The sequence below is a fragment of the Trypanosoma brucei genome, chromosome 3, assembly GCF_000210295.1.
Source record: "Trypanosoma brucei gambiense DAL972 chromosome 3, complete sequence".
Taxonomy (NCBI): domain Eukaryota; phylum Euglenozoa; class Kinetoplastea; order Trypanosomatida; family Trypanosomatidae; genus Trypanosoma; species Trypanosoma brucei.
In genome coordinates this window covers 239,753-265,878 of record NC_026736.1, presented here as the reverse complement: position 1 = coordinate 265,878, position 26,126 = coordinate 239,753, and the positions used below count along the sequence as shown (strand labels likewise).

Below are 26,126 nucleotides of genomic sequence, written 5' to 3'. Positions count from 1 at the left end.
GAAACACCAGCAGAGCAGAAACTTTGTATTACCGCTCCCTTTTTCCTTTTTTAATCCCCACACAACAGGCCGCTCTTGAGCCTGCGGGACTTTTAACCGAACTACCGTAATTATTTACCTGTTTACGTTTGGTTTTTATTTACGCTCCTTCCCTCATTCTTCTTGCTAAGGTGCCTTCCCGTTATCACCCAGCCCTTTCAGTACTGCTTTCCCCTAATTCAAGCAGTAATGGGAAGTCGCACAAGCACTATCCTTAAGGGATCTAAAAGAAGAAAGTGGAAGGAAAGATACCGCAACGTTGATGTTACTCACACCCGCGTGCTCTCGTCTTCAACCCGCATTGCTGACGGTGGTCACCACAAACATTGCTTCCGTAGCAGCGTATGTTGCCCCTCTTCTGTTTTACCTCCCTGCATCCGCATCTGGGACTTCACTGTTTGGAATAATACTCGGGCGTTTCACTGCTTTTGGCAACGGTCCTTCATCTCTCTCCATTCGAACACACAAACATGCACCCACAGACAGACGTTGATATACGTATTTGTGCAAATTGCTCAGTTACCGAAGCGTCGCAGCCTCCAACAGGGTGGCAACACTTCCAGCGTTCCCTCCAGGTTGCGCACCACAATTAGCACTTTCTTGTTTCCACGCAAAACAAACGCACCCTCTGCGGAGCACCGGCTCAACATGCACCACGAGTTCCTCGTAACCCACAATAACCCACGTGAAAAGGTGGCGAGGAAGCGAGGCCCACTGCCCAACCCTTCACTAACTTCGTTGCCCGAGTCGTTTCGCCGGCGTCTCGGTGGCAACAGAGCAACAAACCGCGTGTCGTGTGGAAGTGAGCGCGGAAGTTGAAGCAGTTGAGAAGTTCCAATACCTGCAACATAGCGCTCACCATTTGCAAGTGCAACAATAGTGTGCTCCACCCTTCCTTGCGATTGTGACAAATGGGGTACCGACTCCACCATTTGCATCACCTCGCGGTGTACCGTGAAAGTGCTGGTGTCAATGGTGCCATCCACCGCAGTGCTACACGAAAGCCACCCGCGGCGACCGTACACCATAAGTTTGGTATGATTAGTCCCCTCCTCTTCACCAACATCTGCCCGATTTTCTAACCACATGAAACGAGTTGGACAAATGTCAATTTCATCGGGGTCTCCATCCCTCTGTACCAGCTGCGTGGTCACCACTGGGTACGCTTTCGTGAGGGAAATCTGAACAATCGCGTCGTCGAAAAGCAGATAGCAACTTTTATTTGTTTTGGTGTTGACAAAGCAGCAGTCGATAATGCCGTATTTGGCAGGCAGACTCCTCACCTCTTCAATACGCTTAAGCGCGAGACTCCCCTCCAGTCCATTGCGCCAGCGGCAGCACAATAAAGAGACACGCTCGTCTGTGGAGAAAACGATGTGGCCGAGCGAATCGTCGCACCACAGTCCCTGCAAGTGAAATTTACCCTTCACTTCGTAACCAAATAGCGGGGACCAACGACGTAATGCGGCATCGGTACAGAACCCTTCGATGCGGCCACTGCGTGTCTGCAGCAAGACATTCCTCTCCTTCGCAAAAGCAAGTTTCTGACACGTGGTGTGAAGGTACATGGCCGGTGCAGAGAACAAACACTGAGTTGGGGAATACATAACGGTTGCATCCCGTGAGGCAGAGAGTATGATCTGATGGCGGTGAAGGAGCGCCAGTTCGCTGGTTTCATGGTGGTGTGTGCGGCGTTTCACCTCAGCGGGGCGCCACTCACCCTCAACGCTACATCGGTACGAACGGAGAGACTCGTGCCAACCAGACGCATAAATCACCCCGCACTGATTGCCACTGACGTATTCCTGACAGCTCACCAACGAGCTAATGGGGCCTTTGTGGTGTGTGAATGTTTTCACCGCTTGACCACGGGTTGCTTCAAATATCACCACATCGCCAACCGAAGTGCCAACCGCTACAACCGGAGCTGCGTTTTTACTACTGATGCTGATGGTACAACAAAGCGCCATTCCTTCAGGCAAGCGACTCGTCCAAAGGGCCTCATGCTCTGTTAGACTCTGCGGCCTATCCCCAGCCGTTCCCGTGTTCCCTTCACCTCCTCTGTTGTCCTGATTGATCGTTTCTTCGTCCCGGTCATCCGTACTTTCGGGTCGGGGAAGACGCCATGCCACAACATTTCCGGCGTCATCTGTTCCAGCGACAATTCCCCACTGCCGTGAGCAGCAGACACTGATCGCACGATCCGCGCCTGGCACCTTTGGTATGATCCGCTTGAGCGTCAGCACCGGAACGGTCGGAGCGCGAGACCCAGCCGCACCAGCAACATTGCTGCTGTACTCCACGTGTAACTGGTGCCACGAGCCGTCAGCCTTTGCGGCATAGACGGTGTGGTCTGTGATACAGAAATCCCAAATAGCTCCACCAGTCCGCTGATGAACACAAAGAGGAGCAAGTGTGTCACCGCAGTAAACAACGAACTGGCCGGATAGGTAAGAAGCCAGTAGCAGAGGAGCGGTACGAGTGGAAATCCCTTTACTATTGCCCGTGCCGCGAGTTAGGTAACGTAACCGCGTAATGGTACGACTCTTGCGACCACCAGTGGAACGCAACATTTGGAAGTGAGTGACGTTTTGGAATCGTTCGATGGCGTACAAGATCAGAGAGCCATTTTCACGAGCCAGAACAATCTCTCGCTCTGACGGATGCACAGCAACGCATCGAATACCAGAAACATCAGGGGCAATTGCCAAAGAACGCAGAACTGTATTACTCAACTTTATTGAATCCTCCCGCTCCAAGGTATCCCCTGAAGCGGCGGCAGCGATCTTCTCCGGCTGCGGCACGTATTTTGACCCCGAGTTCTTCGATACTTTATCACCCACTGAATGGGTGCGGGAGCGCTTACGTCGTTGCATAATCCTGCTTCAACTACCTTAACGCAATGTATCCCACCGTATCCCCGACAGGCACTGGGGCGACGGGGTAACTTAAAAGTGGCTGATCACGAGTAAAGGTAAAAATGGTAGCAGTAATGAGATAGAGAGAATGAAAAAAAAAAAAACAGTCCACGTATATATGTGCGGATGCGCATCGTGAAGACAGACAGTAATCATACCCTAACGACGATAAGCACGGCGCTGAAACTACCATTCCATACTTCTCAACATCACCCGGTGGAAAGGCTTCCTCAGTGGTGTCAAACTGTTACGATTATGTGCAGGGCGTATTCTCCTTTTAGTTACTCCTTTTCTTCCACCTGGGACTCCAGGCGAAGGCGTTCCAACATTTCGCGCGGAATGAGCGCAACGTACCCATGTTTCCTCGTGTTCCACATCACCTCCCCTGCACGCAGTTCCCCATGAAGCGCTACATGCTCCTCGTAAGCTGGTTGGTACTCCTGTAAGGAGAGAACTACACACTTGGACGTCACCCTCTCTTCACTTTCTTCCTGCTTGCACTCCCCCTTTTGTTGTTCCACACCACTGCCGTACTGCTGGGGCCGAAACGGCACTAAGGGGGGCGGGCTGACAGCAATATGAACGCACCACGCAGCACCTGGTGGAAACCGATCCCGCTGTTGACGAATATATTGTTGTAGCCTTTGAGCCGACCGCTTTACCAGAAGCGACATACGCTGTATCTCAGACTCCAAGTAAGATTCCGCTTCGAGGTCTTGACCGCTACCCAACACGGCAAAGCGAGAGAAGTCCATGCCCTGTTTTTCTTCCTGTTGACGCAAAAGCGCATGTGAAATCATGAGACGCACGGCCCCTTTCCGTTGGACAATACCTCGCAGAACTTCGCCTCCACCTTCCAAGAAGACAGTAGCCTCAACACCTACCGTTGGCAAGAACAGCCATGGCCGTACACAAAGATGCAGGGACACTGCATCTTTGTCGCCTTTATCATTGCATGAAATGAGGGATTGGTCATATTCCAATTCACGTTGTAACGCCCGACGAACCTTTGGGCTTTTAGCAAGAGCATGGACTGCTAATGCGATCGTATCGAAGCGATTCATCTGATTCATGTGGTACAGCAACTGCTGCGTGAAGATATCACGTTCAAGAGGAGTAGGCGCACCATTCGTAGGAAACGGTGCTCTCTTGCGCAGTGCAGAAAGACCCAATGAAGTGTTGTGCAAGCTCCAATCCCACGGCGCACCGCCGCAAAAGGCAAATTTAACAAAATACGGTCCACTATACGCCGAACAGGCTGCTTCTACGCGCTTAATAACATCATCAACCAACCTGCTACTTCCACCAGTTCCTTCATTGTCCACGAGAGCAACTGCTTCCTTGTGCGCCACGGGAACATAAACAGAAAAGTCAAACTTCATGTCGGGTGGTACAAGTTGTTCCTCCCCGCATTTTGTGTTGTGAGTTACGTGGCGCAGTCGCGTCAGTTCCTCCGACGACATGGGCTGCTTTTGTTGTTGTTGTTGAGATACGGGATCAAGTCGTGGCCTCTTTCGCACGGTCTGCTGATAGGCACACTTGTGAATCCAGTTGCACGAAGCACCGAAGGGGCAATCTTGCTGAGAAAGCGTATTGGGACACCAGCGCGCAATAGCACGGCCGCGATACACCAACTCCAGACCTCTTGTGTTTGCTAATTCTTCCTTCAATATTGTTTCTCCCTCAATCGTGACTGTTGGTGTATAAACCGACTGAAGGGGAGCCGGGCGCGGGCGCTCTAATATACGTAACACCATTGGTGGGTATTCACACTGCCGATATTTAGGTGTGATTGTTGTCTTGCAGGCCGCAAGTGCTTCCTCTTCCGATGCATAGAGGGCAAGGGCATAGCCACGCGTTTCCAGATGCATCACGTGCATGACACCTGATGTGTGTGTACTGAGGAATGACCGTAGCCGCTCGTAGCGTGGGTCTCTTGAAGCGCGTAATTTATTGTGGTGGTTATTGTTGCCGACGGCGAGTGGTTGCAGCAAGTAATCAGGGATATTTGTAATAAAAACAAAGGAACGTCTGGGAGGCATTTTTTCCTCCTTCAAGTCTCGTTTCAACACGTACTCCGCGTCCTTCGTCGTGCTGTGTCTGGACACCAAGCAGTATATATATATATATATATATATATATGTATATATGTATTGCGCAATCACGCAGAAAGGCGCTGACTTATCCTTCGCTTCTCCACCTCAATCCGAGTGCAGGTTTGTTACACCGTTCCCAACACACAGAAAATTCTGTAATTATTCGCACAGTTGGCCACGCACGTAACATGCTTGTATATTAATTTAAGATACAAAGAATAGAATGGAATGCATGGGTTCGTAAAAAAAAAAAAAAAGAAGAAAGGAGGGAAAGTGAGATACGTGGTAAGTGTGCTTGTAGTTCAAATTAACGTTCATGCAAAAGAACAACAGGTAGATCATCAAAAAAAAAAAAAGATCTGCCGAACAGAAATTGTAAAAAAAAAAAATAAATAACGACGCAATGAAATTGTGTTTTATAATGCTGCAAACCCCGTCCCCGAGGGTACTGCTACAGGCTCTGTCGTTTTATTTAACAACATTACAGCGCACCAGCCCCCTCAACAGCACCAGTCGCCGCGGCTCCTTTTGCACTCACCAAATAGAATCAGTCGCATTAATGACATCATCAGATACCATACTCGCGGATACGCCGGTTTGATCACAACTGAAAGAGAGGACCAACGCGTGGGGAGGAACAGAAATGCTGCGACAAACAAGTAGGACGTGTTGCAGCAACACGCCATGAACATGACAGAAGTCCTCCAAAGTTGACGCCATTACCCCAACAAACTGCGCTAAATCATGGTATTCTGCCGATACTGCTTGGCTTGCTGCTACCACAAGATCAAGCGACTGTTCGTGCAGTCGCACTCCGCGGCGAACGCAGCCATAAAAAAAGTTCACAGCTTCATCGTATCGTTCCGCACGCACATACGTCAGAAGGATGGTATTTGCTAGCAAGGGACTCATTGTCTGACCATATTGGCGAACCACATTTAATGCGGCGTCCCAAACGCCGGCACCCAAAACCGCCTGTATTGCGTAATTTATCAACTGTGGTGCAGTTCTTACAACCTCACCTGCCGAGCGGGACGCAGATGTAAGCACGCATTGCTGAAGGACACGTAGAGCAATCTTCCATTTTCTACCACGCCTGCAAGCTTGCAAAGCTAATGAAGCGGTTGCCACATCGGGACGCATACGCTGAGACATGTGCGCAAAGCAACTAAGGGACGCCTGCCACGAAGGCAGGCAAGCACCAACAACGGTGGCACTTGCACTATGCGGAAAACAACGGCAAGCAAGCGAATGCTCGTAAACCAAGACTGCCTGTTCCCACTGTCCGCGTTGACGCAAAACGCGGAGTGTGCGCTCAACTTCCGCCTGAGATGCCACCGTCGCCGATGCCTTGCTGCAGCGCAACTTCTCCTGCAACGCTACCTGCACAAGCGACATGGGTGATAGGGGTGAGCCAACAAGTGGCGTTGTCGTTTCCACCTTCGGCGTTACCGCGTCACACGCGGCTGCCACACCAATTGGCAAACCGGAAACGCGAGCAAGCAATAGTTGGTGATGGACCGGAAATGGAAGCGCCTGAGGTGGCAACCATTTCAATGCCCGCTGCCATAAACCAGGGCAACACAACATACTGTAGCGCACGGTGTGGGCTAAATGGGACAGTTGTGGGGGCACCTTGTCACGAAACAACGATGACCAGTGAGCTGGGTGGAGAGAGGTGACACCAAAATGTGTTACACTTCCACTTTCCTCAGCACCATCATGACTACCGTCGTCCTCAAGAAGAACCATACAAGCCTCCGCCCATCTCGCGGCACGAGCATGTTTGAGGGCAACCGCTATTGTGTGCGCGAGAGCGGTATGGGAGAGTAGTCCTTTAAACAGCATTGCAGCGCACGTTTTAATTCGACCATTCCCCAAAAGTATACCTGAATGTTCATGTTGCAAACGCTGATGAAAAGCAAGACCACCTGCCCACAATCCACGTTTAAGACTAAGTTGCAGAACCTCTTCCGCCACACGGCTCCCCTCAGTTGCCTGAAGAGCAGTATGGAGCAGCGAGTCGAACCCATTGAGGCAATGGCTACAGTTGGCGTCCCCGCCGGTGTTGTGAGTGTGTGGCAACCACGCTCCAGCGGTAACGATGAGGCGTACAATGTGCGGGGCGCAGGCACGTTGTACCCGAAGATCAAATCGGCCATACGCCTGCAGGGCCCGCATCCAACTCCGCTCAGTCAGTAACAATAATGTACATACGTCCGTTGAGACAGCCGGTGACGCTTGTGGCAGTAACTGCAACGGAGGCGTGGACATACGCAGTAAGGAGTAAACAAACGACATCCCTTCTACGTCACAATCTTTTACGATGCGCCGTAACATCAATCTTTGCGCACTAGAAGCGCACGGCGCATAAGGTAACAGAGCAAGGCAATGAGTCCAACTGAGCCGACGTCCAACAGGACTTTTCACAATTTGGCCTATCGCGAATGGCGAAAGAAGTGGAGCCAAATACACGAGGGTGTCAACGAGAGCATCCTTATTGGACGTCCTAGCCGTTCCCACTATCACTTCCGCGAATACAGATGCTGCTGCTGCCAAATGATGGTTACAAGCATCCAGTTGGTAGTTAGTCGACAGTGCACAAAGCGCGCCTCTCCACACGGTGCCTAGTGTAAAAACGTGCGGCATCACAGTGAGAAGTCTCGTCAACATGGAGGAAACTGTAAAGAGCATTGCAGTGCTCCCATTTCTGCCAATCCTGACATTTACGAGCGTACGATAGAGATGCAGATCCGTATAATTCACACCAGCATACACCTCTTCCTCCCTTTGAAACGATTTTGCCCTTTCTGAGGGGACCAATAACCTACTACTACATGAGAGAAATGCTTCGGTTATTGTACGAATGTCCTCTTCTGCGAACACGGCCGTCCTGCGCGTTGCCGCAGCTAACCCGACTGTCAATAATCCGTTTCGGGACGGTTCGCAACGACCTTGACCATTGGGCACAGCGCAGTTACTTATATTCTCTCTCCCCCTTTGAGTTGACGGAGTGGAACTTTCTGCCATGGGACGGCACATTTGTGACAGCACAGTGCGGTAGGAAAGGCATATGATAACGTACAAGTCTTCCAGCATTAACGTGTGGGCCAGCCCACTTCTCGCGACAACACGGAAGCACATTAAACACAATACTTCACGCATGTGAGACGGCAGACCTTCAGAACACCGCCACACAGCTGCAGGTGATAGAATGCTGTCAACATGACTGCTTTGGAGATGAAGACCAAATGCATCCTTGAGTAGGGTGGCAAATTCGGTAACTGTAAAGTGGCGATGTGGAATGACACCAAGATGCAAGAGCAGCCGCAGCAACTTCGCATCTACACCCTCCGTTCCGCCCGCGGTTGCTGTTGCGCACAACAAGGATGACGTTGCCGCGGTGAATGAATGTTTGGAAGGCCTTCCATTGACAAGCGCCAGCGCGGTGATAACGGTGTTGAGGCCAGCAGGGTGGAGAAGTAATGAGTGCGGTGGCCGCTCTTCCTCGGTTTCATTACAAGTCGGAGCATCGCCGGAAGGAAGACGAATACCCCTTTTCCACAGCATCATGCACAAACGCCACTGCCCATGCTGGGCTAAGATGTACTGCAGTGTTTGGACCACCCCATATGGGATCATCGAGAGAATGTTCAATGCTTTACTTGCTAGCAACTGACACTTCCCCTCGCATTCATTTGTCAGCACTTCTTCCGTTGAAGTGGTCCAGCTCTTTGTAGTTGCGAGGACATTCCACCGCTGCACATCTAGCAACAGGCGCAGGGCGCGCTGCCAGCGCTCTCGCTGACTGCACAGCAATGCCTCTTGCGCCTTCACGCCAAAGCAGAGGTCTTCCCAAGTCCGCATCCCAGGCTTCAAATGCTCGGCCATGAGTGCGGTTTGTTCACTTGTGGCACTGCACCCAACAGAACACGTAGGCAAAGGTGTTGCAAACTTCACCGACGTGCACGCTTTTTTATTATCACGGAGTACAAGAAGGGCCTCCTCTGTCACGATACAAACCAAGTCGCTAAGTTCGAGTTCACACGCAACGCTATCAACGGCCCAACGGCGGAGCCCCTCCTCAACAAGAATGGAAAGGAAGCGCGTCAAAACAGAGACTATACAACGAGCAGTTTCCGCATCCCCTTGCGACTTCGTCGGGGTTCCTTGGTGATGTTTGGCACCCTTCAACGAGGTTCGCACATGCCACGCACACCACTGTGCTATTGCCACAACCTCCAAGGGGCTGAGCACCTCGCCACAGTGAGATCGTAAGTGTTGCTGGTTGACCACTTCCTCGTCACTGCGGCGATTTCGAGAAAGCGCCTGTGCCAGTATTCCATCCCGCCGATCGTTTGAAAGCGAAAGAACAGTTCCCGTGTACTCTACAGCAAGCCGGGCACGCTTCAAACCCTCAACTGCTAATGAAACATCTGAGTAGCCACGCTCACCCGGAGCACACACATCGTCAAAGGTTCCGGTTGCTGCAATAAACTCTGCAACACCTCGGAGGGCCCGATGGATCTTTCGACCCTGCTGACCGTCGTTGTACACGACGTCAGCATTACCTTTTACGTGAACGTGCGCATCATCTCCATCTTCTAAAGAATTCGTACATTTATGGCCACTTCTAAAGAATGTTGTCAGTGATTCTTCACTCCCAGTTGATGTGAAATACCTCCAATCTTTTAGCAAGAGCCTCTTACGCGTGGAACTCAATCCTGCACATTGAGGAAGTCGGTGACCGTACTCGTCGACCACAGCATTCCAACTAAATTTTCTGCCAAAGATCAAAACAGTTCCTCGCATGCGTGGCGCCTCGCGGCGGGCCAACGCGGGTGTGTCACTTGTACTACCACTTTCACTCGACCCGAGTGGAGTTGATGAAGAAGGGTGAAAAAAATAAAATCGAGAAAATATTACAGAAACGAGCCGGAGCGATGATGTTCCAAGCAGTTACCAGAAGAATCAGAAAGGGGAAGCACCACAGCGTGAGAAAGCAATTTTGTGCGTCTCTTGTGTTCCTTGCCAATCCCGCAGAAGCGAACAAGTGGGGAAAAGTAGAGCAGGGCAACAGTCGACACAGATATGACACTTATGTATATACGTTGTATATAGCCCTTCAAATGCAAGAGTACAACAGGAATCCTAGGAGATTGAAATAAAACAGGGCTTAAAGTAACGAGGGAAGGGAAGAATTATCCCTTGCCCACCCTATGAAACATGACCGTCCACCGCACAGTGGCAGCCACACCCAGCAGCTGCACACTTCTGGTGAGCGAGGAACCACGCCTGAAGGTGATGGATGTGGCCACCATGTCCACAGACTGCACAGTGGGCGTAACTACTCCTTGCCATCAGCGGTCCCAGCCGTACAGAGGAAGAACATACATAACAACGACGCTGATTGGCAACCGGCAACTGTAATGTTGTCACGGGGCCCCCAGCTGCATGTCCAGTGCTGTTACTTCGCTCCAACACTTCTATTTTTGTGCGTGTCCCATGCTCACCAGAATATAATAACTTGATACAGTTTTGACACTGTTGGTCAAACACAACTCGCTTAACAAATTCCCGTTCATTGTCAAGAAACGAACGATATGCTCCCGACCAAAGTGCCCAATAGTTGGCCACAGTGTTGACTTCGTCCCGGCGACCAGTACTGCTCTCCTTGAACCAGCTGGAATCATCGTGCACACCATTCCTGTTGAAAGCAGATTCACCTTCTCGGACCGTTCCCCTAGTAGCACTCGCGTGGACTCCAATGCGAGCGAAGAGACACGCCGCTAATTGGAAGTCTCCGGTGCAGTCAACGATTGTTTGCATAAGTTGACATGTTTTTGCAGAGATACCTCCAAACAACAATAGTTCCTGAACCATATTACACAAAGGCGCAAAAGTGTTACGAAGCAATTCAACAAGAAGTTTTGTGTCGTGCTCCAGAATGAGTGCAATGGCGACTCGATCCCAGAACGGCAGCGCCTCATTCTTGTAAACAGCCATCTTGTCAGCTTCGAAGGTGAAGACAACTCGTAGCCAAGGACTCAAACGCTGAAGAAAGGGTTCTCGAACCTCACCCGCACAATCATTCATGGCACTAGCCACTTTGTCATAGTTTTCAATTAGTCCAGCCACGATGCTGTAGTTCGAGTCTATGTGAAGTTGCTGGCGCAGAAATGTAGCAGCACGCAGACGCTGCCGATGCAGCACATCCACCACAACAGCGCGCTCCACGTCCGCTCGTGTGGCAGGAGTTTGCTGGTTCCGCTGTGGAGATTCACTTCGTGAGGGAATCCAGTTGAGTAAGTGAAGAAGTAGCAAACGTCTGGAGTCATTCTGTGAAGTGGATGACCGACACACAACAGCTGTATTATGCGGCAATAAACCCATGTCGGTGAGTTGCGTAGTGTTCGGTGCGCCACGAAGAGTGAGCAACTCCACGATACTAGGTACCGGACCATCACACCGCACCAGTCCCACTTTCTCCATAATCGCGATATACGAAAACAGAACACGTTCGTCCACATCGTAGGCGGAAGTACCGTTCAACTTGGTCAACGCCTCCACATTAGCTGCCGCAGGAACTCCAAATCCAGCCGCAAGGCGCTTCCTCATGTGCTCTTCGATGTCAATCGTGTCCGCCATGCTGGCACGAGCCTGCTCTTCACGTGTGGTTACCGGAACACTCCTTGAAGGAAACGGCACACTTAAAGTAATCGTCGCAGTCGGCGCTCCCGCACAACAGCCGCTAATGCTAGTTTCCTTGGCTGGTGTCTTGATTGCGCAAACAGTCGCCCCGATACCCGCAACAATACTGTTCAATCCGAAGAAAGCGACTTTTGTCTCGGTGTGAAGGGGAGTTACCGCAATTTCACCAACAGTGTTCACAACAATTACGTGAGGGACAGTGCTTACTGACGGCACTGCACGACAAGGGGCGATCTCACTGGTTCGAGACTGGGTGCTTCGTTCATCTCCAGCGACTGTATTCTTAACAAGACACCCCTCACCATCCTGCACTGGATTCGGTGCAAGCAACGCGGGGGGTGCCTCCTTGCTAAGGGTTGCTGTTGAACCCCGTTTGGTTTCCAAAGAATCCCTCGGATGCGAACCCTTTCGTTCATGGCAACCAGCGGCAGGGTCAGTGGCGAAAGCTGGTGGTTTCGCCAACTTTCGGTCTTGCTCAAGCACGCGCGGTAATATGAACTCTGCGTTTACGAGTGAACGCAAGGGGTGGTGCAGTTCGCGGTTGAAGATTATTTCATACCAGCGACGGCGTGCAGTTGGTACTGTCTCACAGTGTACCCACTCCTCCGCACGCGAGAGATTTAACAACTGAATGGCACACTCCTTCATGTTGCACACCGCAAGTTGCAGCTCGGCGCCCTGATTCCACGAACAATTCAGGTGGGAACAACAGCGTGCACTTGAGTCGCTAGATGGCGTCAAAACACAAATTTCTGTTACTGGACACATCTCTCCCTCATCCGTCCACTCTAACACTTGTAGAGCACATGAACCTTCCCCAGGATCTCCGTTGATATTTGGTGTTTTGTTTCCGCAACCAAGGCACGCAACAAGAGGAAGAGAAGGATGACAGGAAATGTAAGTGCACCCAGTGCGTGGCACACAGCAAAGCGTTGTCTCAGGCTGCTTTCTGGTAAACACGTAGAGCGCCCGCTCTGCTGCAGCAAGCACAAGGCCTGTGGCGGGGAAATATTCGCTTGTCACAAAACCCCCAGTTTCCGCAAAGTAATTACTTGAGTAGTGGCTGCAGATGTCAACAAACCAACCATCCTTATGCTCCTCCTTTGAACCTAACTGCGGTGCACCCTCTCTCCTACTCTGTCTGTTCACCCATGTACTTTGATGGTGTGGGAAGCTGTCTGAGGTCCGATGATTCGCGCCACTAGGATTAGTCATCCCTGCAAACATATCTCCATTCGCCGGAAAAGCTCCCGTCACACACCCCGAACGTGTTGGCCTTCCAACTGTACCGATATTAATCAATTCCGAACTCTTCTCTTTGCTTTCTGGTTGGCGGATGCGGGTGGTGACACGGTACCACTCAACTTGACCCGACGTAAATCCAACGAACACCAACGCGTCGTTTTGAATCCAAGTAACGGTACCAACACCTCTGTCTGCAAGAGGCATTGGTTGGGGAAAAGGTGGTGATGATGTGGCACCAGCCACCTGCTTGAGTGTGGAGGCTGTATCAAGCATTCGCACAGATGGTAAGCTCCTGGCCGCACACGATAGAGCCCAAACGGATGTTGTAGTCGCTGATCTTTGATTGTTCGCATTCATTACCTCGGGACTGCGATCCGGTGCATACACAATGCTGCCATCGTGCATTACCACTACACCTAGCACGCCATTGCTACCGCCGATGATTGCCATGTCCACTCCATAAAGAGAATAGTTGGCCATGCTAAAACACTTCGGGGCAAAACCGAAGACATGCGGCAGCGTCACTGTATACTGCACATGAAAGTTGAAGGCGTCTTCACCATCGGTACCGCTGCCGGCGCTTTTCGGCGTCGCAGTGCTAAAGCCTTTCGTCGTGGCCCGGCGCGCAGTGAAGTAGCTAAGTGTGTGACCGATAAGTAAACCAAAGCCATTGTGGTCATCCAAACGACATGCAAAGTACTTCATCGCTCCTACCACTGTTTTTGGCCCCCACTACTATCCGCGTGCAAACACAAGAAACGCATGTACAGCGAGGGTAACGGTGTTCGGAAAGTTGAGCTTTGGAGTCAGTCAGAGTCCGGTTATACACCCCCACAGAGGCAAAGTAGCACATGAATAGCAAATAGATATACAGGTGTGCGCGCGTGGGTTCGAATGAAAGGAATACTCAAAACACACATACACTAACAAGAACAGGAGGCCAACAGACGAAGAGTCCGTCGCCCAAACTGTATCACTGTATAAAATTGACATGTCGACAGAGAAATTACCCTGACATCACACACCACAACGCTCATTTAAAGGGTAGTAGCAACGACAGGAACAATCCTCAGCAGGGCAAGTTCGATGCTTCACAAACCACTCTCGTAAGTGCATCCAGTGGCCTCCATGTAGACAGACGGTGCACCACGTAAAAGACTCCTCGAACGTATAACCAGATTTTTGACGGAATACCGGCTCGCTGCATACTACGCACATGGGTGTTAGGCAGTCAGGTATTTTGCACAGTGACTGTTGGCTCCCTTCCATGGCCGCTGCCTTAATAGCCGTTGATGTTGGTTCCACCGCATCCCCCTCGGCATTGGCAGGAAATGTGGGTACGCGACGTCCGCATTTGCATCTCAGCACCACACCTCCCGTTCCCGTTAGTCTCTTTGACATCGGCCTGCCTTCAGTGCCAGAAATTACGGAAGCCGTCGGCGCTCCCACGAAACCACTAAATGTCCTCCCCACGAAATTTGATGCGAGTGGCACTACACCGTCCCGGCCAGCGAGTGGGAACGACATAGAATTATTATATTCACTGCTCTTGAAATTCTCGTTTACCTTTTCACGCATCTGCGACATTTTTGAGCACGCGAGATCGTGGATACTGCGGAGGATTGAATGGCCACCATTGTTCAACTGAGTGCGGTAGGCATCGTTCCACAAACGCCAACTCCTGCTCTTTGTAGACCCATATAGTGCAAAGTATACCACCGGAGTTTGCACGTCACCCGTTTCATCAACGTAACGTTGTACAGAAGTGTATTCGCTATCAAGTGGCTCGACAGCCGCCGAAAGGAAAAGGGAGCAACTGCAACCTAGAGAAGAATCAAACTGCATCATCGTCATCTCTTGAAGTATATCACCTAGGGCCTCCCACGATTCCTCGCATTTATTGTCGCCGGAGGCTAGCTGTTCCTGCGAATCGGCTGATGCGTATGGGAATAACAGAACTGTGGCCAGGGCTACTTGGTCCGGGAGGGGCATTTGAGGGTATCGCCTCGTGAAACACGTAAAGAACTTGCGCCCTGCCACGTGTGATGAAGCGCTTGACCAACCTGACCCTGGTCGCTCGCGCTCGCCGTTCCCTCGATCGGCGCCTCCTATGGACGAATGATGTGCATACATCCCCAACAGCTCAACGCACAAATGCATCCAGTAACTACAGCCCGCAGGCGCAACGATATTTGCAACCGGAAAATGACCCTGTGCAGCTGACTCTAGTATAAGGGCGACATTCGCGTAGGAAGGCCGCAGGTCACTGTAATGAGAGAGCAGTCGTGCCGCCTCACTCAGATAACCCATGCAAACATGAATAGCAACACGCCGTTCAACTGCATCCTCCGGTGAGGCGGCGCCAACGCGGTCGCAGAACTCAACCTCAGGAGAGGGCGCCACCTGACATTCAAACGGCGGTAGAGAGTTCTGAGAGAGCACATCGGCCGCGTACTCTGTACTTCCGGACGATGCTGAGGGAGACGAAAACATGGTGCTTCCCTTTTCAGATGCCAACGGTCTCTGATGGCAATACAGGGGAAGGCCATGAAATCGACCGGATACCTGGTGTGTCGTCTGCGGTACGATGTTTGGTGATAAAACACCGATCCTGCTGCTCTCCCTAACAGTTGTTGGGGAGTCTAACGGCTGCAGCATCAGTGCCTCCTCATCTCGATCGATGCACCACCCCATTGCGCGGAGAATGACTTCAGTTACTTGCACCTGTGGCTTTTTCCGGAGCAGTTCCAGTAAGCTGGGAACAACAGAAGATGCCGGGGTAATTGTTTTCCCCTTGTGAATGTGTCGTTGCATGTACCACCCGTAGCGGAACAGAGCATAAGCCTCACGATCTGCCATTTCGTGTGACAGCACAGAAAAAACTTGATGTGAGTAAGGCACGAATCCCTCGCGGAGACGCCTCAACGACAATAACGGGCGCCTAACAGTAGGAATATTTGGCCGTTCCTTTATTGCAGCCGGTAATGTCGTGGACAGAGAGGCGAGGGTCGTCTCGTCGTAATCTTTGTTCATGAACACTGATGCTTTCAGCAGGTCTAAAAGGTTTTCACCAGTGCGCTCCGCCTCACCGCTCTCTTCTTCAAATTCCCCCTCGCTAAGGCTACCGGCACTGGCAGAAGGTTCCTTAGCGATAGTGTCGGGTATGTGCTGGTCCTTCTGTTTTCGTAATTGCAAATTACTGTCATCCTCCATATCGTCGAGCAGCTCATTAATATCACGATGAAAGCGAAATACATTGGGTCCCGCGCTCCACACAGGGATGTCATTGATCATTGTGACCATTGTTTTTCTCGGAAGAGCCACTTGTGGGTACAACTCACCCGAAGCGGCATCGAGCAGAACAAGACACGGCAACTTGAGATGTTGCCCATTCTGCACTTGGTCGCATTTGCCTGCTCTATGGTGTGCACTTCCCTTGTGAGGAGACGCCGCTACACCCGGTTGTGACGTTTCAACACCCGTAGTCGGTGTAACAGCTTGGTCTCCCCCCAATGATGCAGCACATGCTGCTGGCACCCGGGTATGTAAGCGATACCGGTCCTCCGAAGGGAGCAAACGTTGTCGTCTTTCCTTTTCCTCACCGCTATCATCACTATCATCACCACCTTGACTTTGCGAATCTGTAAACGTATACATCCATAGCCCCCTTTTTCGGGTGGTGCTGACTACAGTAGGAGTTGCACACGACACCCAGCTGAGAGACGTGTATCCCAGGCTGGCGTGAACGTGCGCACTAACTGGCCTTGAGCTCATCCGCAGATCCCAAAGTTGAAGTACGTCATGGCGGTTGTTGTTGCCGGCAGCCGCGACGTACTTCTGCGACATGTCACAGGCAATAGCCTCTGCAAAGCATAATGCACCCGTAGACGCAATACCAACACCACAGCGCAGGGGTTGTTGTTGCCTCGAAGCGCGTGAAGAAGTGGGAGTAACGCCTGGTGGGGCACCGAGGTAGCGAATAGCTACTTCTCGAGACCGAAAATCCATCACCTCCGCAAAGCAACCATACTCATCTCGCCGTCGCGCCGCCACGACGAGAATGTCAGTGTTTGGAACCCAATCGAGAGAAGTTACACTTCCCTGAAGAACACGTTCCTGAACCACTGTGGTGTGAAGAGAGGGATGGGAGCCGCTACCTTCTACGCGCAGAAGTTGCACAACACCCCTATGTCGACCAATGGCAAGTAATGTTGGGTCGCGATACGCCCAGCCGGATGTGACAATATCATTCCCTTGAATACCGCTTTTAGTGTATTGTATTGATTCTGCTCTGGTATCTCTGTCAACATACGCACTCGTTGTAACAATTTCGGAGGGGACAGACAGTGCGGAAAATGACATCCCTTCGCCCACCCATGCACCACTACCGCTTTCGGACACAAATAGCCTCTGCGCGCCCCCAGCACAACTAAGTGCAAGCGAAAGCGGTGTGCATCTGTTCGCTTCATCTTCACCGCCGCTAATGCCGCTACCGCGCACCTGCGAGAATGGGACTCTCCATATTGGAACAAATGGTCGTCGACACGCATTGTGTACAATGGTGTTAATTACAGAACAGGGTTGATTCCCGTAAGGAGAAAGGTCGGCAGCGGCCTCATTGGTCGAATCAATAATGCGAACGTGTTGCCTGTCTGGAGTTGGGGTTACCGACAACTCCCGTGCAAGAGGCGAAACAGAAGAAAGATTGTAAAGGCTGATATGGTCTACTGTGGCAGTGGCAAATATGGTAGTGTCCCCTGGTTGCTTGCAAAGCAACATTTCTCCAGAGGCGACAATGCGTGACAATACTAAAAATAACTGAAGTGTATCTTCTTAACGGGGAGGGGGAACACACTTTTATTAAACCGCTGGGAATATACTCGCACCTACGTGCCTACGCTCACGTCCAGGTGAGCCGCCTCTCCCTTGCAAATTGAAAAGAAAAAGTGGAACAAACACGCTCAATAAAGGGATGAAGAAACAAAACAAATACAAATCGTGAAAAGGTGAACGAGGGGGATATTGGCAACACCCGTACATCTGTTATTATTTCATATCATCCCTATAACAACACACACAAATACACCTACAAGCACGTATGCGTTACAGACACTTCACACACACACACACACACATATATATATATATATATAATTACTCTTATGATCCCACATAAGTTACTTCCATGCCCTTTTTCTTTTGTACGAAACGTCTACAAGTGGAACCTGTACATGAACACACGCACAACCACTGGACATATTTAAAATCTTTCTTTTTTAAAAAAACTCACCGGTTTCCCCCACTTTCTCTACTTCCCCCCCCCACGCGCCTCTATTTGCGCTCATGCATCGAAAGATGGCGAGGGCACCAACTCAGTGCATACCAAAGGGGAAGAGACAAATAAAAAGAAATCGGCAGCACCTGGCAAAAGGCCACAAAGTCAGTATCAACAATAATGGTAAAAAAAAAAAAGCACTGTACAACACAAACCATGCACTTAACACTTTGTGTGGGCCACGGCTAGACGGAAAAGTCAATAATTATTGCGTTCCGCGCCTGAGAATAGTGAACCTCCGCTCCTCACAATGATGATAAAACAGGTCGTGACTCGACAAAACATCCTCACTGCCAGTTGGTAAACACTTCTCTTCTTTTTAGACCAGTGACTAAATACAGCCATTTATTGTGTTCTTCCCTCTCAGAGTAAAAGTTATCAAAACAAAGATTATAAAAGCTTGGAGACACCAACAACACCATAATTTCCCCCGTCACCACATCCTTCAGTCAAACTCCTTCAAAGCACGTATATTAACGCCATCTGCATAACGGAAGGGAACTGCATATACAAATAAATAAACGGCCGCACGTACTTCTCCACTGAACTCGCGTGAGCACACACGGATGAACAAACAAAACGACAAGAGTCGTAACATTCAAACGCTCCGCACTCGCAAGATCCAACACAAATTTGTAAATTCACACGCGCAAGAGTATTATTTTTTTTTCACGATGCCAATTCGGTAAAAAAAAAGGAACCAGGCAACACAGTGAGGAGTTTTCACATCTAATGACGGAAGTTTTTTTTTTTTAACGACAGGTGAAAATACTAATAACAGTGAAATTGACGTCGTAGCAGTGGTAGTTAAATCAGTACAAGCAGTGAACAGCACACTACCACCTACTTTACATTTGTCCAACCATCATTGTCAACGAAAAATTGAACACCTGAACTGGACTCATTATTATCTCCCTCACTCGCCGCCTTCGATGAAACCTTTACATTCCCATCCGCCCCATCTACATTTTTCCTTGACTCCCTGCCATCAACACTACCTCCCCTACTTTCCTTATCTCCCCCCTTTGACCGCACTGACATTGACTTTCGCCCACTTCCTGTCAACTCCAACTCACAGACGGAAGATCTCACTGGTGCGTTGCCACTATGTTCCTCATTCTGTGCCGCCTCACGTAGCAGCCGCTGCTGCTCCTCGCTAAGTCCACAATTACGCGCCACTTCCAGCACGGCCGCTAATTTTCGTTTTTCACTCCACAGTTCACTCTGCAGTGCTTGCACTACTGACTGCAATGCTGCTATAGTATTTTCCTGAGTTTCGCACTCTGATTTCGTGCGCTGCGACTCACCGCTCCGTTCTCTGTTTTCGTCATCCCAGTTGATCAAACCATCTGCTGCTTCAACAATACGCTGGGTAAATGCTTTGAGGCCCCCCTTACTCCACTGATCGATTCCATTGACCTCCAACTCCTCCTTTTTAGTGGCTTCCTCACGCTGTTTTCGCTCTGCCGCAAGGCGGAGACGAAGCTGAGAAAGGCGAAAAAAATAACGGTCAAAAAATACATCCTCCGTAATCCGCAGGGTTTCATCCAGTGGAGCAATTTCATCTTTTTCCATGTGTTCGGCAGCTGTATCAACCTGTTCGTCTCTTTTATGTTCAATGGCCTCCGCACCCCCCTTTTGGTGGCGCCGCTCGTCGCTTAACACAAACGCCGCATACCTTTTCTTCACGAACGGATTGGTATCCAACAACTGTTGGCGGAAAGTTGCTAACTTCTCATACCGACTACCTGGTAAAAGCTCAGCATGCCCTTCTCGTCGTTGAGGCAATGGCTGTGATTTAAACTCACTTTCCTTTGCCCATACATCAAATGACGCCTTCTCATCTTCCGAAATATCGTCAAGAAAAACCATGCTATTCCGCTGGAATGATGCAATATCCGTGTCAGAAAGCGGGCATTGCTGCGCAAGGCGTGAGTCTTCATCACCAGCAATGAGAACATCGCCACCGGTTACTTCAGTGGCAAAGCGGGTTACGATATTAGCGAGGTTCCGCGTATCCTCCACAAAGCTGCTAGTAATCTCTCCAATATCCTTCGTAATGTTTGTGAACCACATGACTGACAGACGTGGCACAATTCACGAACTACAGTGCACCCCTGCTAACCCTCCTTTCTCACGTGGCACTTTACACACGCGTTAAGTGTGGTTAAATGCTCACAAGGAAACAAATGTATAGATATGTGATATTATTCTGTTACTTTTTGCGAAGCACTTTCCCCCTTCTTGCCCCGACTCCGAGAAAGGTGTTCAACCAAACACTGAGACCGCTTTTACAGCACTCACCTATTCTTTTTGATTCAACGAAGGAGCAACTACCCTGCGGTAGCGTTCAGTTGAGGCAAGGGCAGAAGATGAGAAAAAGCGAAAAGATAAAAATTTATTTGCCACAGTAAGTAGCGCACGATCGTAATCCACATGTACAAACCCAGTAGATACGCAGAGGGGAGAATATATATATGATATTTACTTTCGGTGAACGATATAACAATCTCCGTCCCTTAACCCTCAGCACAACCAGTTACATTTTAACGGCCCCCCCCCGCTCTCTTGAGTGACGCTTGTACACCCAACGTGCATCCATCGTTCTCACAATCGCCACTACCGCACTATGAAGGGTGGGCGAGGCCACTGCCTCCCAAAAGCTGTGAAAGTCAGTTTTTTAAAAGCGCGAGTGGGCGCTACGAAATATATATATATTCATTTGTATTACCCCTCTCGAGAAAGCCACGCTCCGTCAACCGCCGTGCTGACTCCTTCACAGCAGAAGCCGTTACTGGAAACCTCACGAGTTTCGGTACCTCCTCCATGACTTCTTCGTGACTCGCGCGGCGACGTTGCTTCATCAAACGAACAATGGCGGCATCTACGACATGCACTCGATCCTTCATTATGTCTTCCATTGTCTGCTCTCCGTCGGTATCAGCAGCTCTCTCGTCAACAGCTCCGTCACCTCCGCGGCGGCGAGCGCCAAGGAACGGAATGCGGCAGAACTGTGACGGAACACTAAAGCTGTGGTTGATGCGCAAGATATCAGTACCGAGAAGGGTGGCAGCCACAACACCAACCGAAGACCCATAACCGGAGGCGTCATCACTCCCATGTTGGTTTGAGCCATCCGTACCGGAACCGGGAGCGCGAAGAAGTAACCGAAACTTGGGATGGCACAGACCAAGAATAGCACCAACAACGTCAGGCAATGAGATATCCAACCCAAGTTGACCACAAATCTCGCCAACTGATACGCATAACTGCTCCGAATGCATCCCTGCATCTATAATTTCTTGCAGGGCGAGCAGCACATTCGCTTGTACAAGAGTTCCTGACAATTGCCGCCTTGAGTTACCGACTGCCGACTTAACAACAGCGGAAGAAAGCTGATGTAACCAAATCAAACGGCGTTTAGCGAAGCACTTTCGGTAAAAAACTTCCATACTTTTGGCTAAAACGCGCAACTGTGGGGGTAGCTCGGTACTCAGTGGCGTTTGCTTTGGCCAGTATCCATCCGTGAGAACGTTCAGTTTCACGTCTACTGCGGCGAGCGCGGCTTCAACAGCCTCGTGGTTCTCCTCCTCCTCTTCATATCCTTCATTGTTGTGTTGTGCTTTCGGCTGAGGTGTCTCCGTCTGGTCATCCTCTTCATTGGCCACGCTCGTGGGTGGGGGAGATAACGGCGGCACCTCGGTGTGCTTGTTTACTACCCACAACCGGAATCGCTCATTTAACTCCTGCGACGACATGAGGTCGTTAACCATTCCCTCGAACTTTGCCGCATCCGTTCCAACGATTTCACGCAGAATCTGAATAAAGTGCCCCTCCACGTCCACACATGGCGTTCCTCGCGGGTGATGAAGGAGCCGACGCGCAAGATCTCTCCAGTACAACTTTTCGAAAATATCTTTGGACGGAAATAAAGAATAGATGCGACCAATATCATCCAGAAGCTTAAGGACGCCACCAACGTCACTGCTTCCATCAGCGGTGGCCATCGGCTTGCTTTCACTATGATCACTTTGCCCAAGCGCGGTGCTCGTGTCACTTCCACGCACCACCCAGTCTAAGTAGCGGGCTAACTGCTCAACAAACTCCATCTGATGCCCTTGCAAGACTTCAGTTAGCGCATCACGCAACTGTATGGAAAATGTTGCACTATCCTCAGGAAACCCTTCAGAAATTATAGTTTCACCACGGTGCATGAGCTCGATCATTGCTTTGACGGTCCCAAATACATCCCTCTCCACCGATCTCGCAGCAAATCGTTGCATCACTAACAGTCCTTGTTGCAGTATATAAGCGCGGAAAACGGCATTGCACTGCTTACCGAGACGCACATACTTCCCCGAAGCAAGAAGCCTCCACGCAAGACGGAAGCAGTCGTATTTTTTCTCCATTGCCAGATTTGCGAAATCACGCTCGAGGAAGGCGACGCCGTGAGTAAGCAGCAAAGAGCTCTGAGTAACGCTTTCAAGCTTTGGTAAGGAGTAAGAAACCAAGCAGGCGCGCACGCGCTCCCGACATTCTAGCAGAAACTGCTCTACTCTAGCAAAGAATATTCCAGCGGGAACACCTGCACTCCACATGCGATCTGCCTCTTCCATGTAGAACTTCCCCACCAATGCCACAATCTCCGGCTCCACGCGCAAGAAATACACCTGCACTGCTGCGCACAGGTCTGTGAAGAGCCGAAGTTCGTGACGAGAGTTCCAATCGTCACCGTTGCCATTCTCTACACTGCTATTTGCGTGCACAACAATATCACGACTGAGGCAATCCAGGTATCCCAACTGCGCACGTGGCAGAAGCCAGGGGTGAAGCAACAGCCCCTCACGCAAAATTTCAATAGCCAACCCCTCGATAGACTTCACTGCATGTGTTTTAAACACGTACCAGCGGTCGAAGTAGACCCAAACCTCCTGCAGCTCCGCAACGGCTAGGTAGTAATGGCCCCATGCATGAGCAAGACGCACAAATAACACATCGGCAGTCACACCATCTTCCCCACTACTCGTAAGTAACTCCACCATGGATGTGACGTACCCCTTTAGGCATTGCTCCAGTTCGGCGAAGAGGTGCGGGCCGCAGTCTAGTTCAACAAGTGTGCGAACGTTCCTACAGACAGAATCAACAAAATATTCTCGATCGCAAAAATCGATTTTCAGCCACCGCTGCTGTTGTATAGGCGGGACCGTTGACAGGGGTGCCGGTGATGCCGAAGGATTATGTTGATGCGGGAGCGACGGAAAAGAAGAGGTGCAGAGCAGTTGTAGTAGTAATTCAACAGATTTCGCCACGAAAGCGGGAGAATCAACGATAGCTTTCGTGTTCCCGGATGATCGAGCAAGTACAGCGCTCAGCATGCCTAAAGCCGACTTCAACGCTTTATCGCGCTCTGCCTCACTGGCCTCGCGGTGAAGTGAATGTTCCGGCTGTGGTAGCTGAATATTTACGCACGGTTTGGTATGAAGCAACTGCTCACCCCACTGAGCTTGCGTGACACCTTGATCATACAGCGTCCGTGATGACATTGCAGAACCCGGATAAAAATATTAAAGAAACGACAGTTAAAGCGCTCTTGCGTCACCGATGCTTACCACAGTCTCCACCTCCAAGTCTTTACTTTATTTATAGCAGGTAATGTTGCGTTCTCTCTAAACTTTTACTTCCTTTGTGTGCACACGCAAGATTTCACCCCCGCGTCTTGCCAATTGCTTGGCCTCTGGCCCCTCACGATTTTGTTTGTGGTTTTTGTTCTTGGGTATTGAGGGGAGAAAGAGCAAACAATAAGAACAAACTGCTACCGTGAATATAAGGCGTCGGCCTTGAACTCATACAACTGAAATTGCACTCGGAAGAACTACTGAGAATTACCCTGAGGAAATTAAACGCAGTAAAGCACGAGTAAAAAGAATGAGGAAGAACGGAAGGTGAGGGATTGTATATATACCGGCACACCCAGACATATTTATACATGAAATTTGGAAGAGGTTCAGTACGAGCAATAAACCTCATCACTGTTAATGCTTCGTCCGCATCCTGGAAAAAGAATATGTCAGGGTGTCACCATTGGACAATCACACGGGTTACCCACCACACACACACACACAATTGTGGAGAATACTCTTCAATAACACAAATAACAAAAAAAAAGATGAAAACGGACGGGTTCTCCTCGCATACACAGTGATATCGTATGAATAAAGAATATCAAAATGATTGCCTTCATTTTCCCCACTTCACCCTATACACACACACACTAACTTTCGATGAGCAACTGCAGTGTTTTCACATGCGGTTCGGCAAGCGGTGCGAGGCTATTCTCTTTTATCGCATCAATGATAGTCAGTACCTCATTAACGCCAGAAAAGACATCAAAGGCAAGAAAAATAAGCACGTGAAAGTCAGCAAGTTTCTGCAATATCGGCACGTCGGCCCTCTTGGGATCCTTCAGGTAATTGCGGAGATTTGTAATCGTCGGTGGATCCATCCCTGGTCGGGAGATACGTACAAACAAATTTTTCACGACGTGTGAGTCGAACGGGTCAACCGCCACGTAACTTGTAAACCAGCGTGTATCAATCTCCTTACTTGGGGCCTTGGTAATCACCTGCGGGCGCCCTTTGTCGTCTGTCTGTTCCTGAGCTACCTCTAGTGAAATGCTACTGTATACAAAATGGCTCGGAATTTCATCCCCACAAAACCCATCGGCAGTGCCTGTGACCACGGTACTGTTTCTTGGGTCAGCGTCAAGCTTCTCGGTGAGGGTACCAAGTCTGTAAAAGTGCACAGCTTGTGGGGACGCCTGCCATGCCTGGCACTCAATGCGTCCGGTGGTGATGCTTGGACTCATGGTCAACAAAACACACTCATCTCCAAAACGGGACTGCTCTCGAGCACAGAGTAGCAGTTCGTATCCGCTAAGAACCATTTTATCTGGATCCCTTGCCTGATGTGTACACACCATGCCCACGCGCCGGAGACCCAACCGCTCCGCCAGTCGATCTACTGTCCCGACACGACTATCACGTAGGCAAACAAATTTCTGTAAGCCTCCCTCCTGCTCTGGTTCGTACACTGCATGAACCTCTATCGTGGACTCGGCTGAATCGTACTTGCCGTACAAAATACCACATCGCTGAACTGCCCAGCCGCTCTGTCGTACAAAACTTTGAAACAGATTCAAGGAAGTGACATCCACCCGAACGAGTTTGGTCCGGCTGGGCGCCCACCGCACACGTGAGAGTTCAATGGCTTTCATCAGCTCAGAAGAGTTAACGATGTTCGAGTTGACGACAGAACCCCCGACTATTTTCTGTTTGTCGTGATTATGGTAAACTCCCGTAACGGGACATACTCGCTCTTTATACGGCGGTTCATTACAGTGGCAACACGGCTCGATGCGAGGCTTTTCGGTCCGGGAAAGTTGCGCGTACCGCCGCTGCCGCTCCTTTCGTAACTCTTCAAGTGCAGAAGCATCAGCCATAAATAAAAAACGATGCACAGGACAAAGAAGATAAGCTGCCCCACGATTAAGTGCAATGTCTTTAATCAAGAAATCGAAAATGTTATCCAAAGCAAGATCACTACCTATATTCAAGACAAAAGTGGGCGAAGAAAAACATGTTAACCGCCATCTGATGAAAATTATGAAGTCTTCGCAGAAAACATGAACTGCAACACACGAACTAGGAAAATTGGTTGTGCGGTGAGATAGTATCATCACAGGCAGTCGGGCATTCAGAACATCTGATAATCGCATCAGCACAC

The 26,126-nt window shown here is 50.2% G+C and overlaps 8 protein-coding genes across 8 annotated transcripts; all 8 read right to left on the bottom strand.

The window, feature by feature from the left end:
• Positions 1-554: 554 nt before the first annotated feature.
• TbgDal_III1100 (hypothetical protein, conserved) lies at positions 555-2,915 on the bottom strand (the record flags this gene model as incomplete). Its single annotated transcript, XM_011773762.1, has 1 exon — positions 555-2,915. One exon carries the CDS (start codon positions 2,913-2,915, stop codon positions 555-557), a length of 2,361 nt encoding a protein of 786 aa, XP_011772064.1.
• Positions 2,916-3,238: 323 nt separating this feature from the next.
• On the bottom strand, positions 3,239-4,999 carry TbgDal_III1090 (hypothetical protein, conserved; the record flags this gene model as incomplete). Its single annotated transcript, XM_011773761.1, has 1 exon — positions 3,239-4,999. The coding sequence occupies one exon, from the start codon at positions 4,997-4,999 to the stop codon at positions 3,239-3,241; it is 1,761 nt and encodes a 586-aa protein (XP_011772063.1).
• Positions 5,000-5,587: 588 nt separating this feature from the next.
• Positions 5,588-9,865, bottom strand: TbgDal_III1080 (hypothetical protein, conserved; the record flags this gene model as incomplete). The annotated part of the gene is made up of 1 exon (XM_011773760.1): positions 5,588-9,865. One exon carries the CDS (start codon positions 9,863-9,865, stop codon positions 5,588-5,590), a length of 4,278 nt encoding a protein of 1,425 aa, XP_011772062.1.
• A 405-nt stretch (positions 9,866-10,270) lies between these two features.
• On the bottom strand, positions 10,271-13,714 carry TbgDal_III1070 (hypothetical protein, conserved; the record flags this gene model as incomplete). The annotated part of the gene is made up of 1 exon (XM_011773759.1): positions 10,271-13,714. The coding sequence occupies one exon, from the start codon at positions 13,712-13,714 to the stop codon at positions 10,271-10,273; it is 3,444 nt and encodes a 1,147-aa protein (XP_011772061.1).
• A 312-nt stretch (positions 13,715-14,026) lies between these two features.
• Positions 14,027-17,788, bottom strand: TbgDal_III1060 (hypothetical protein, conserved; the record flags this gene model as incomplete). The annotated part of the gene is made up of 1 exon (XM_011773758.1): positions 14,027-17,788. The coding sequence occupies one exon, from the start codon at positions 17,786-17,788 to the stop codon at positions 14,027-14,029; it is 3,762 nt and encodes a 1,253-aa protein (XP_011772060.1).
• A 1,399-nt stretch (positions 17,789-19,187) lies between these two features.
• TbgDal_III1050 (hypothetical protein, conserved) lies at positions 19,188-20,420 on the bottom strand (the record flags this gene model as incomplete). Its single annotated transcript, XM_011773757.1, has 1 exon — positions 19,188-20,420. The coding sequence occupies one exon, from the start codon at positions 20,418-20,420 to the stop codon at positions 19,188-19,190; it is 1,233 nt and encodes a 410-aa protein (XP_011772059.1).
• A 623-nt stretch (positions 20,421-21,043) lies between these two features.
• On the bottom strand, positions 21,044-23,887 carry TbgDal_III1040 (cullin 4B, putative; the record flags this gene model as incomplete). Its single annotated transcript, XM_011773756.1, has 1 exon — positions 21,044-23,887. The coding sequence occupies one exon, from the start codon at positions 23,885-23,887 to the stop codon at positions 21,044-21,046; it is 2,844 nt and encodes a 947-aa protein (XP_011772058.1).
• Positions 23,888-24,615: 728 nt separating this feature from the next.
• TbgDal_III1030 (hypothetical protein, conserved) lies at positions 24,616-26,118 on the bottom strand (the record flags this gene model as incomplete). The annotated part of the gene is made up of 1 exon (XM_011773755.1): positions 24,616-26,118. One exon carries the CDS (start codon positions 26,116-26,118, stop codon positions 24,616-24,618), a length of 1,503 nt encoding a protein of 500 aa, XP_011772057.1.
• Between the last annotated feature and the right edge of the window lie 8 nt (positions 26,119-26,126).